The sequence below is a fragment of the Octopus sinensis genome, linkage group LG9 (genome assembly GCF_006345805.1).
Source record: "Octopus sinensis linkage group LG9, ASM634580v1, whole genome shotgun sequence".
NCBI classification, from domain to species: Eukaryota; Metazoa; Mollusca; class Cephalopoda; order Octopoda; family Octopodidae; genus Octopus; species Octopus sinensis.
In genome coordinates, this window is record NC_043005.1 from 22,198,515 (window position 1) to 22,212,236 (window position 13,722).

A 13,722-nucleotide genomic window follows, 5' to 3' on the forward strand; every position below is an offset into this window, starting at 1 on the left:
TCTTACCAAAAAAAAAGAAAAAAGAAAAAAAAGAAATGAAACCTTACTGGAACCAATTATTTTCTGGAAGGGAACATCTCCAGTTAGATGGAAATTCATTTCAGTGATATATTTCTCAGCTAAATACCTAAAAACTAAAGGAAAAAAAATAAACTCAATGTATCAAATAAATGCTTATTAGATTTGTTGTGAGAAGAAATATGGTCAATTTTTGGAAGGACCAATTTCTTCATTGGATATTGAAGAGAATAGAACTGAAAGAGTACACAAATGGAAGAATATGGGTGGTTATTATTATTAGAGCCACTGCATAGGTTTTTGGATTAACTGGTGTTACATTTCTTACAATAATGTCTTAATTGAAAGCTTTTTTTTAAAGTTACAAAGCACACAAGGCCTAAAATTGGGATGGGACAGAGGATGCATATCAGTTTCTAGACTTAATAACTTCCAGTTCCTGATTGGCACAACTTAGTTTTGAAAAAAAAAAAAAAATAACTATAGGTAGATATTAATATGGTGATCCATGTATTTAGAACATTGCTTTCACTTTTGTCATTCTACATTTAATACCATTTTATCTTATTTAGCTGGTGAAGAACTTTCAGAACTTTTTGTACAGTATGAATTATTTTATGTTATAGGTTTTTGCTGCTGTTACATATAGACATACATGTATGTATGTGTGTGTGTGCACAGGTGCAGATATAACTGTGTTAAGTAGTTCATTTCCCAAGCAAGGGTTTCAGGTTCAGTCCCACAGGCAGCAGCTTGAGCAACTGTCCTGGCCTATCAAAGCTTTGTGAATGAATCTGGTACATGGAAACTGAAAGAAGCTATATGTGTGTGTGTGTGTGTGTGTATTCCTCAAGAAAAATGAAATAGTATGCTCCAATGGATGTGCATCATCAGTATGCATGTACAACATAGTGCAAATGTTTTTGAGAGAAAAGTTGGGCATAAGAAGAATCAGATGTAGCTTCAAGAGAGAAGACTGTTGGTTTGGATATGTAATGCATATGAATGAAGACATCTGTATAAAGAATTTCCAAACACTTAAAGTGGATGGCACTTGTGGAAGAAGGAAACCAGGAAGACTTGGGAGTGACAGCAGATGTCAAATGTTGGGACTCACAGAAGAGATGACAATGGACTAAGATGTTAGGTGATAGAGAAGACCTGCCCCCACCCCCTCAGTGAAACTGAGTTCTGGGAGTGCTGTGTCACATTAACTTACACAGCTTATCTCAAAGAACCAAACTGCATCTATTTTTCTCCTCTTCTTCATGCACTATGCTAACCTCTCCATCCCCACTCCTGTCCTCTTCACAGCCAACTGTATCATTGCTGTCTTGTTGTCCCCCACTACCTCATATATCTGTTTCATCTCTCACAGTATATCCCCCTTTCCTTTCTCCCCTTTTTTGCACCTTGTGAACTCTCTACTCACACACTCTGGGCAATCTTCTACCATTCCATTTATATTCACATCCTTTGACCTACAGAATATGCACCAGTACATTGCTAACATCTCCCATTCTCACTCACTTCCTCCAACTGTGGTAACCATGCGTCTCCTCTACAGCAAGACACCTGTTACTGTCCCTCTGCCATACTCTAATCTCTCATCAACTGGCACAAAGCCACCCCCTCTCACTTGGTGATCTTGCTGGTGTTGGCACTATGTAAAAAGCACCCTGTCTGCTCTGCAAAATCGTTGGTGTTAGGAAGGGATTCCAGCCATAGAAACCGTATCAAAGCATACAGTGGAACTTGGCAGTCTTCTGGCTTACCAGCTCCAATCACACCGACCAACCAATTCCAACATGGAAGACAGATGTTAAACGATGATGATGAGATATATTCACACACACACACATCATACATATATCTGTATGCACATGTGGGTGTACATTTTATTTTATTTTATTTTGCCCCACTAGTGTGTTTGATCAAAATTTACTTTTGCTTTTGTGAAAGAGATATCTATAGAATAAGTACAAATTCTGAATTACTTCCTGAAACATCAGTCCTAGTTTTTAGTCAAAATAAACCATTTTACACTTACCTTCATTAACATTTAAATTATCTTTCACCGAAATTCTATAGAATCTCAGCTGTAACTTCTGTGACAAAGCTTCAGCTTCTTGTCTTGAGAGAATCAAATGATAAAATAATAATAATAACATCAGTTTCTAAGCTTATTTACAATTTTTTCTAGAAATAAATTCAATAATCAATTTTTAAGTATGGTGATACATAGAAATCTTATGAAATTTCTAAATAAGATAATTAAAGAGGTACAAGTGGAGTACGCTTATTGTACAATTTAACTTTTCCACCTACAACCTAGTCATATATTGTATGTTGATATATTTTTGCCCATACATTGTGTATATACTTATTTCAAATTTTGGCACAAAGCCAGCAATTTTGGGGGAGTGGGTAAGTCAATTACATCGACCCCAGTGCTCAACTGGTGCTTATTTTATCAACCCCAAATGTATGAAAGACAAAGTCAACCATAGTATAATTTGAACTCAACAAAGGCAGACGAAATGCTGATAATGCCCAGTATGCTAACAACTCTGCCAGCTTTCCACCTTACATTGTGTATATATTAAAATTATAGTGATTACATTGCCATCACTGGAATATTACTGTTATTTGCTTTTGCAGCAAGTTATTGAAAGGCAAACAAAAATTCTAAGTATGAAAACAAAACATGAATAACAGTTACAAATAAAACACATTGTACTTGAATTATGCCAATTTTCATTCAAGAAATTATTCACCAATTGTGTACTTCATTTCCTGAGAAATACAAAGTGTTCTGTTTATCACTTAAGCATTATGGGGGCAATATGTGAGATAATCAGTAGAGTTTTATGATTTTTACCTATGTTCCTTTGCTGAGTTTGCCTGCAAAAGTCACCAATAAAGCAAGTACCAATCAAGTACTAAGGTTGATCTAATCAACTACATCCTCCCTCAAAATTTGCTTGTGCTCATATTACATATAAATTTTAGGAGCAACATCTAGAAATCTCTAGTATGAAAGTGATACTAGATAACATTGCCAGTTCACTTAGCAGGCACAGAAGTGCTGGCTGTCATGCCTCTCCAAGATGCATAGGTGATGAAATTATTCTTCATAAATTCATTTCATGTCTGAATATCACTGATATGTAGCAGTGTATGTCAGATGGCTGTTACTTGATGTAAAAACTAACCAACCACATTTGTTTAGTAAAGGGAACAGACAGTAGTTTTTCTCTGTCTGGTGGGTCTGAGATAAGTTGTTGTACAATGGGCACATTCAAAAGATTATCTTTCTGACTATGCCCTCATACACTTCGCTTGAAGCAGAAGATAAGGATGAAGAACGAGGTTCTGTCCTGAGTAAATTTCATGAAAAGTGAATGCAAGTCATGAAAAAAACAGTATTTGAATTTTGTCTGGAGTATGTATCAGTATAGGGCAAGTGCCCAGAGATGGCATTCAGAGTTTTGTGGTACCTTAACATGTTTGTAATCCTGGTGTATTTTCTTATGGTGCCCCTTTAACAAAAAAAAACCCCAATTACTATTGTCATTATTATTATTATCTTTAAAACAGTGAGCTGGCAGAATTGTTAGCATGTTAGACAAAATGTTTACTATTTCTTCCAACTCTTTACATTCTGAATTCAAATTCTGCTGAGAGTAAACATTGCCTTTTATCATTTCTGGAGTGATAAAACAAGTACTAGTTGAGTACTGGGGTCAATGTAATCAAATCCCTCTTGCCTGAAATTGCTATTAATATTATTAGTAGTAGTAGTAAGGCAGCAAGCTGGTAGAATTGGTAGCATACCAGGCAAAATGCTTAGTGGGTGTTTTGTCTGTCTTTACATTCTGAGTTCAATGTCTGCTGTGGCTAACTTTGCCTTTCACTCTTTTGGGGTCAATAAAATAAGTACTAGTTGATTACTGGGATCAATGCAATTCATTTACCTCCTCCCCCGAAATTACTGGCTTTGTGCTACAATTTGAAACTATTATTATTATTGGGAGGCACGCAGTGACCAACAACAGAATGAGGTTAGCATGGTCAGTTACTGGCTTTTATTCACTTGAGATTGTGTCAACTGTTTGAATCTACACAACAGAGTACACCTTTTGGACACATGAACGTGGTTGTCTTTGGTGATTTGTTTCAATTATCACCTGTTAAAGAAAAAGTGGTGTCTAAAAGAATCAGTTGCCATGATGCCCAAAGAGCATGCTTAGGCATTAGCAGCCACTACTTGTTGAGATTCTTTGATTATGATGAGTTGACAGTTAACATGTATCAGAAAGGCAATATGAAGAATTACGTTAACATGCTCAGCTGAATCAGATTGGGTTTACTGCTTGACTCTGACATCCAAATTCTTAATGAGCATAGAATTGAATCCAACGGCAAAGCTGCTCTCAAACAGGTTGCTTACAAAATGTGTGAGCTGACTCAGACAACTGATTTGAGTATCATTTGCATTATACCTATGAACGACTCGGTAACAGCATTTAGCAACCTTATGCTTGTTAAATTTGGCATTAGTGCTGTCGAGATTGCTGCCACTGATTCCAGCATGTGGCAAACCAAAGGTCAAAAAAAGAAAACTAAAAGTAAGAAGTTGACCACCCAGGCAAAAAAAAAAAAAAAGTGTGATACTGCTGGCCTTGAAACTGTCCTTAAAGTTGGTATTAATGCTTGAGTAATGCTTAAGCACAACATGGATGCAGACAGTGGTTTGTGCAATGGTGAGATGGGAACTGTCAAGACTCAACTACGAATTTGGAAAGATTACTTCCATTGACGTTCTCTTTGATAGTTTAAACAAAGTCTTTTTCCATCAAAACTATCAAAGCCAACTACGAATTGTCACCTGGTGTGTTCATCACTAGAGATCAATTTCCCTTGTGTATTGCATATGCAATTTCTATCCACAAATCACAGGGAATAAGTGTCAATAGTGTCATTGTTGATTTGGGGACCGGCGTTTTCTCCGACAGTATGGCTTATGTGGCCTTGTTCAGAGCTCGCAAACTGTGCAATGTTCACTTGATTGATCTTGATCCATCGAGTTTGATCATGTGTGATTCCAATGCTTGGAAAGAATATAACTATTTGAGAGAGTGCATTAATGTGGAACCACTTCCATTGTGTAACGTGAGGCTTAAAATTATTAAACAAGCTAAAAAGGCAACTAAGGAGAGTAAAGTTGCCATAAATATGGATAGTGAAATCATCAACTTGCTGAAATTGAAAAAGGCTAGATTTGACAACAACAGTTGCAAAGCCGTACAATGAGAGGAACACTTGTTTTGTGAACAGCATGATACAGGTTATCTGTCAGCTACCTTTGTAGGCCAAATATATGCAGTCCAGTAATGATATTGTCAATATTACATCTTCATCTGGAACTAATTGGTAGCCAACTTGAGAAATATTATTGGCAGCAGGTTTAACAATGGTACTCAGCAGTGTGCGCATGATTTTTGGAAGCACATTTATTATTCACTGCCTGAAAATGTGAAACAAACATTCATGTTTGAGGAGAATACCTTGCTCAGGTGCACTAGAAAATACGAGGCCAATTGCCCCAAATTACACAATAACGAGTGTGATTGCGTATTGACCAATGGGTGTGGCACTTCCATGAATACGGCCAACCTCAAGTCTGATCTGAAGATGCATCCTATTAGTGACAGTTTAAAAGCTTGCTCAAAAATGAGACTTCAATTATCAAGAGGTGCAGTCTGTGTGGCATTGACACCGAGCACACTGGTATAGTGAGCCGTGTGTTCCCAAACACTATGTATTACTTGGTTGTTTATTTGAACAGATTCAAATATATAGACAATCAGATGGTCAGGATTAATTCAGAGTTGATGAATTATTCTGTTGACAATAGGGATAACCTTTATGTTTGACTCATAGCCGCCACATCTTAGTGATTTCAATTCTCAGGTTTCCATATTTATCAACATTTTTCTCTTTCTTTCATGATGATATGTTGATCTCCAGGCACTGCCATGTCAATTATTAGGCACTCTTGTTTGTCCCTCCTAAAGGTTACTATATCTAGCCTTTGGTGCTCTAACACCCTGTATCTGGAAATCAAAATCCCAGAGGATTTTTGCCTTCCCCTTTTCCATACTTATGGCATAATAGCCAGTTGAGGTTTTGGGCTACCTTGTCATGTCTAGACTTGTACTCTTTCTGTGCAAGACTTTCACGAGCACTAACAATGTGAGTCACGCTTTCGACACTCTGCCGACACATTCTGCTGAGGTCTGTTGCACTTGTGTGATATATATTCTTTTTCATGGAGTTGGTATTCAATGCCTGGCCCTGGGCAGCAATGATTAGGCTTTCAGTATTCTTTTTTAGGTTACCCTTGTTGAGCTACCTCCATGATGCTTCCTAGTCTTTTAATTTGTTGGTTTCACGGTGGAACTGACCATGTAATTCCATATGGAGTAGGATTTCTTCTCTCTCGTTGGCTGTTCTTGATCGAAATTCACGAGCACTCTCAAGTCCATTTTTGTTTATTGTGGTGGTGATGGGTGATGGTGAACTGACAAAGCTGTTAACATATCAGACAATACTAAGATCAAATTCTGCCATGGTTGATTTTGCCTTTCATCCTTTCAGGGTCAATAAAATAAGCATCAGTCATGTACTGAGGGTTGATGTAATTGAGTATTCCTCTCCCAAAATTTCAGACCTTGTGTCTATAATAGAAAGGATTATTATAATGGTGACTATGTAGAGCACTGGAAAAAAGGCCATACAGTATTTCTTCTGGCCCTTTATGTTCTGAGCTCAAATCCTGCTGAGGTCAACTTTGCTTTTCATTCCTCCAAAGTCAGTAAAATAATGTACTAGTTGAGATTGGGACTGATTTAATCAACCCCTTCCCCACGAATTTTTGGCCTTGTGCTTATATTCAAAACAAGAGTGGTAGATAAAATACTTTGTAGCATTTAATTTTAGCTCTTTAAGTTTTGAGTTCAAACAAGGAAGTTAAGAGGATCTCCAAAAATTGGGTGTTAATTATTTTGGAAGATATTCAATACCCAAGTACCAATCTCAAAATCTTAGCTGTTTCCAGCGGAGCTGTTTCCAGCGGAGCTGTTTTATGAGCCTGCTCCCATGTCAATTCCGATTTTTCTGACATATTTCTCATACTTGGTTGTTAGCACTCTGAGTGCCCCTACAACTGCTGGGATAACAGACACTCTCTTCTTGGCCCACATTCTTGCAATTTCGTCTTTTAGTAGTCTGTACTTTTCCATCTTTTCTAGTTCTTTGTCACTTATGCATGCATCCCTAGATATTGTAATATCTATAGTCTTGGTTTCCTTTTTTCTTTTATCTTCCATAACAATGCCTGGTCTCCGTGCATTGATTAGGGAGTCACATTGGATTGTAAAATTCCAGAGTATCTTATATTTATTGTTCTCGGTGACTCCTGGTTCATGTTTGTACCATTTCTGTGCTTTGTTCAAGCCATACTTTTCACATAGCTTCAAGTGGATGAACTTAGCCACATTATAATGCCTCCTTCTGTAGTGCTTTTGGGCCAGCTTGCTACACTCAGTCACTTTTGCTGCCACACATGCTACAAAGGGGCAATTCACTGTTCTTATCTATTTAGAACTTGATGTAATTAGTTCTCAGAGTTTGTTCTTGGGTGCTGCATGCCAATGCCTCAGTGCATCCTTTCAGATCACTTTTTCTTTGTCATCACCAATAATTGCTGCTGCTGCTACTGCTACTACTACTACTACAACTACTGCTGCTGCTACTGCTACTACTACTACTACTACTACTGCTGCTGCTGCTGCTACTACAACAACAACAGATAGACATAGATGTTAAGAGATGAGATGATATTTGGATTGTCCAGTTCAGAAATAATGTGTAATATAATATCCTTTGCATATATTTAGTCATTTGATTTAGAACTACCATTTCAACTGCTCGTGCTCTTTTATCATTATTAGTATTATAAATACTAAAGGGTTAAATTCTAGAATATACACTCCACTATGTGAATCAACATATTTGACACCATTTGTGTAATGAATACTTTCTAGAATGGTGTATCTTGTCAAAGATTTCACTCTTTAGCATCCATAATACAAATGGTGTTACATATGTTAATGTACTCACATACAGTAGCTTAGTTGTACCTTGTCCAAAGTTTAATCTTTTAGCATTCATAAGACAGACAGCTATTGCTGAAACAGCAAATTTTTTATAAAAGCTGTCCCAGCAGTAACCATTGTTTCTTATTGACTATAGTGTATCTAGGAGATTTTTACGATAGTACAGAATGCTCTAGTAGAGATTTGGTTGTTATTTTTAGCAATTGTGAAAGTTCACTTGTACTGATAACTCTGACAGCATTAGATATATTGATGTATAGCTATTGCAGTTTGATGATCAGCAATATGGAAATTCATGTAATTAGAGATGAGGAACTTGTGACAATAACCATAAACAGCTCTCATTCCTTGGCACTGAATACTGTTTTAAACTTCCCCCTGGTACATACATATGCTATACACAGATATATTGAAATATTCAGATAAATTAAGACAATCTCTCTTGCATCCTTTGTGACATTTAATGTTTATAACTTTAGACAGGCAGTTTTCTCATAAAGTACAGTTATGAATATTAAAGGGTTTAACTTTAGATGCACAATTGTAGATAGTTAGTTTTACTTTTATTTCTAAAATATTAAATGAACAAATACCTCTTTTAAAATATTTAAAGAAGAAAAAAGATTAACTAAAATAAAAGTAAAAAGATTTTTGAAGGACAAAATTGATAAATGAAATCCAATTTACATTTGTACAACTGCTTCGTCTATCAAGTCAATTTTGTTCTGTACAATAACAGTTATAATACTGCCAACTTCCTCTTCGACCTATGAGAGAAAAGGAGATATGGGAAGGAAGTAATTAAAAAAGAATAAAAAGATGGAATAAATATAAAAACTATAAATTGTTTCATATATTAAACTGCTAGGATGAATTATTTTAAAAATAATTGTTAATTCCCAGACCACTAATCTCATCTTTTCTAATTCATTGCTCTGTTGTAATTCTGATTGACATCAGGAACCCTGTTCCAACATAGTTATCTGGGCCCATTTTGAACTCAGAATCTTATTTCAAATACAAAATTTCAATTCTATTAACAATGGTATTACAGTTTCTCAGAATCTACGTAAATAATGATTTCAATTCAGAAATCAGCTCTGAAAATGTGTCTTTATATTTAGGAATACAATAGCTAAAGATGATTAGATTAGAGAAAGGGTCAATCAAAAAATTATGTAGAATATAAGAACAAGAAAGATACAGTTGAAATTTTGTATTATGATTTCAATTTTATAGTTTTTTTTTTAATTTGATATTTTTATAAATATTAATTTCTTATTCATTAGACTCAAGGTTACAAATTTAGAGGTGAGGATTTCTCAATGGCTTTAATACACATAGATAATTTTCAGTATTTCAGATAATATGCCAAAACAGTTACAGAAGTCTAGTGCAGGCTTCTGCCTGGCCAGCTCCTGTCAAACCGTCCCACCCATGCCAGCATGGAAGGTGGATGTTAAACGATGATGATGATGATACATAGATCATTTTCAGATATCAGTGTACACACATACATGTATGAATATGTGTTCAGAAACTGTCGGCCTATGAACTCTGTCTCACTTTATTTGAATGAATGGATTCCTGTCAGATCACACCATAGCAGTATGAACTGATGAGTCTCTACTAACCAGGCTTGATATGTAGAAAAGGAGTCAGTAATAGTTATGTATGGTACCAAAACAGCTCTTGTACAGATGATGAGATATAATGGTAACATGCTGTTACAGACAGGCTGATAGAAAGGTACACTTCATATGTAGCAGATGCACAGGAGTAGTCAACAGTAACTTAGATTCTTTCAAATACCAGGAAGGTTTCCTAGAAATAATTGATAGCCTTTGTTTCCAATGTGATCTAATTAGCAGTAGAAGTAGGTGTCCTGAAAGTATAGTAGCAAAATGAAGAATGGGGCTGAAATTTTCAGGGAGTGAGAGGTAGATTATATATTTGTGTATGAAGCGTGATGTATGGCAGTGAGACACAGGCTTTGAATGCAGAGGATTTGCAAAGGTTAGAAAGAAATGACACTATGCATCTAGTGGGGCAAACATGATCTACTAGATATGCAATGTTGGGTATAAAAATAACAGAGTACAAATGAGCTGAGGGAAAAGCTGAATACATGAGGGATCAGATGTGATGAACAGAACGAGAAGGCTGCGCTGGTTATGGTTATATGATACACATGGAGGGTATCAGTTGCATAAAGAAATCAGAAGTGTCAAGCAGTCAAAATAAATGGAGCCTTTGGACAAAGGAGATCTAAAAAGGCAGGAGATAAAGTAGATAGTGAAGAGTAACTTAAAGAGACTGAACTTCACAATGCAAATGATAAAAAAAAAACATGGGAAATAGCAACACATGGTCCTGGAGAAGGCCCACCCAAGCAGGCAAGCATGGCAAAACAAGATAGTGATGGAGACTGGGATGCATAATATTTCTATATGTTCCTGTTCTGTCTCCCTCTATTACTCACCCAATCTCTTAACTTTCCTATTATTACTGTACCATACCATTAGTATAACAAGGGATGACACTGGATCTGTCTATATTCAGTCATTGCTACCATCCTCCTCCATCGTGGTGCTGATGCAACAAAGGATGGCATTGATTTGTCGGTATTCAGTCCTTCAACTGTCACTCTTCTTTATTGCTAGTTATCTTCCTTTATCACTCATAATAATAATAATGAAATTATTGTGTATAGTGCTCAGGTGCACTACAACTCATCAAAGGTACATGTACAGTACATAGAATTATGTACAAAAGACAGGAAAGTGAACAGTGTAAGAGTCAGGGTATACATGTGTGCATGCGTACGGAGGTAGGGATATCAGGTGTAGTATTGGGGATTTTCAGGAACCATGGAGGTTTTAGAGGATGGAATGTCTTGGCAACTAACAACTGATGCAGTTAGTTTGTTCCATGCTTCAGCAACACTGAAGTGTGAAAAAATGTTTCCGAAAGTCATGGGAGCTGTGTTGTTTTCTGACTTTGTAGGCATGTCCATGTGTGTTAGACACATGGAGCTAAAAAAAGTGTTCAAGGTGGTTGTTGGTGCAAAGGTTAATAATTTTGTAGGTGTTTACTAAGTCAGTTGCCAGATATTGGAGCTTCAATGTATCTCTGCCCAGGGAAGCAAGGCGTTCAGAGTATGGTAAATGCCTGATGGAGGGTATTCACTTGGTTGCATGTCTCTGAAAAGTTTCCAGGAGGTCAATGTTCTGAGCAAGATAGGGGTTCCAGACTGGTGATGCAAATTCCAAGTGTGACCACACCATAGCCATATACAGCTTTAAATAAATAGCTGGAGAGTGGCTGACAAAGATCTTACTGAGTGATGCCAAGACACCCTCAGCCTTCTTGACAATTTTAGAGATGTGCTTTGTCCAGTGCAAATTGCTGCTGACAGTAATACCCAGTTCACATTCACAAGAAGACTTCTTGACATTAGTATTGTGGAGAGAGTATGTGGATGCTGGGTTTTTCCTCCCAAAATGCATGGTGGTACACTTGTTCACAGCCAGCTCGAGTTGCGAGTCCGTGATCCATTGCTGCATTGCATCCAGGTCTGATTGCAGGAAAGATCTATAGTGTTCAGGAGCTGTCCTTTTTAGCTCAAGGTACAGCTTAATGTCATCTGCATATTTCAGCACTTTCTTTAAGTTGGCATCTATGTCATTAATGTATGCGACAAACATGGATATCCATCTCTTACAATCATCCATATTTATTGCCACTCATATCATCATCTATCACCCTGACCCCCTCATATCATTCTTTCTTTCCCCATAATGCCATGCTTGCTGTTTTCATTTTAATCTCCTTAACAATTTGCATGTGATTGTTTATTACTGATTCTTCTGTCTATCATTGTTTAATCTCACTATGTGATTTATCACTCTCTCTTTCTCTTCTAACTCTGGTTATCAGTCATTGCTCTCTCTCACTGTCTCCTCTAACCCTGCTTATCTCTCAGTATTCCCTCTTTTCTATTCATGCTGTTATAGTCTGTTTTCTTTGTCTCTTATCACTCTCTATTTTCCCTATTTTCTCCAGTCAACTGTATTGAACAGAGATGATATAGGCTAAAGAGAACACTTTACTTATGCTGAGAACAAGCCAAGTTCTCTTGTGTTGGTGTCATAATAAAATGCCCTCAGTACACACCATAAAGTTGGCTGCCCTTGAAAGGGCATCAAGCTGTAGGAACTATGCCATAAATGTTAGGTACAGGGAAGACATGGTTCCTGAGCTGTCTAGGAGGGCAATTATTCCAAATAAGAGCTAACTTGGACCATGATGACCAATCCAACCAATGCCAGCATGGAAAGTGGATTCAGAATGTTGATGATGATGCACTCTTATTCCTGTGTACTTACCATATATAAAAATCAGCTAGCCTGTGGTCCCACTCCACTGTAAAACCTGTCCAACCCACACCATTATAGAAAGTGGATGTAAAGGACATACATACACACACTCATATATGTCACTATCACCATTGCTCTTCAATAATGATATAGAATAGAAAAAAAATATATAAAACACGAAAGTGGGGAGAAGAGTACTGAAAGACTTACTTTTTGTTTCCATCCTTCAATAGCCTCAAAAGATTCCCTGTCCACAGTGGAAAATACCAGAATACATATTTGAGCACCTACAGAAGAAATTCGAAAAACAAATAGAATGTTTTTTGCTCCTTGTGTGTGTGTGTAGTCCAAGGGCATAAAATTGAGAACAGAATTTGTAAACTGGAACTACAACATATGTATTTATTATTTACTCTACAAAAGGTATAGTGTATATTTTTACTTTGTGTGTTTTTGCGTGTATGCATGAGTGTTTGCATGTATATTTTAATAGTAGTGTGTTTGCAAGTAATTATGAATACAGTAATATAATGAAGACATACACATATGATGTACCTGTAGATATGAATTGTGGATAAGCAATTTGGATTTTAAGAGGTTCAGATGACAAGGAACTGTTATTCAATTGTTTAGCCCTAAGTCAGCCCAAATTTAGCAGATAGATGCTCAAAAACGTTTCAACTACAAACATGCCTCTTCTATACAACAATACATTGTCCAAATGGTCTTTCCTTTTCTGTATGTAGATAAGGGATTAACCTTTTGGTTTAAATATCAGGAATTCAAATCCATAGTAACCATTTTGTTCAATCTGTAGACAGAGTTAATAGGAAGGGTTACAAGATCATCTGAGAGTGCTATTTCCAATAGATTGGTGTCTTATCTAGAGGAAAAGTTATTTCACTCTTAAAGACCACCACCACTAAATTTAGATGTTTACATTTATTTTACATTGTGTTCATAGCCCAGGATAGATCAGTCCACTTAGATGTAAATAGGTATCCCACAGAGGTGTAGTTCATTACTGTACCCACTCCATCTAGCTGTATGCAGGTACCATACAGAGGGACAGTTCACCGATGCACTCTGTCTGTGTGGCTGCATCTAAGTACCATATAATGGTATACTTTACTACTGTACCA

At 36.6% G+C, this 13,722-nt stretch overlaps 1 protein-coding gene across 4 annotated transcripts in view; it reads right to left on the reverse strand.

Annotated features, from left to right (window-relative positions):
* LOC115215812 (ras-related protein Rab-23) overlaps positions 1–13,722 on the reverse strand; it is a 68,431-nt gene that overhangs the window by 2,197 nt on the left and 52,512 nt on the right. For all 4 annotated transcript variants that reach the window (XM_036505818.1, XM_036505820.1, XM_036505819.1 and 1 more), the window contains exons 4-7: positions 12,791–12,867; positions 8,889–8,968; positions 2,069–2,151; positions 48–134 (exon numbers count right to left, since the gene is read on the reverse strand). In XM_036505818.1, coding sequence (XP_036361711.1) covers positions 48–134; positions 2,069–2,151; positions 8,889–8,968; positions 12,791–12,867 — 327 coding nt within the window. The remainder of the gene's footprint in view (positions 1–47; positions 135–2,068; positions 2,152–8,888; positions 8,969–12,790; positions 12,868–13,722) is intronic.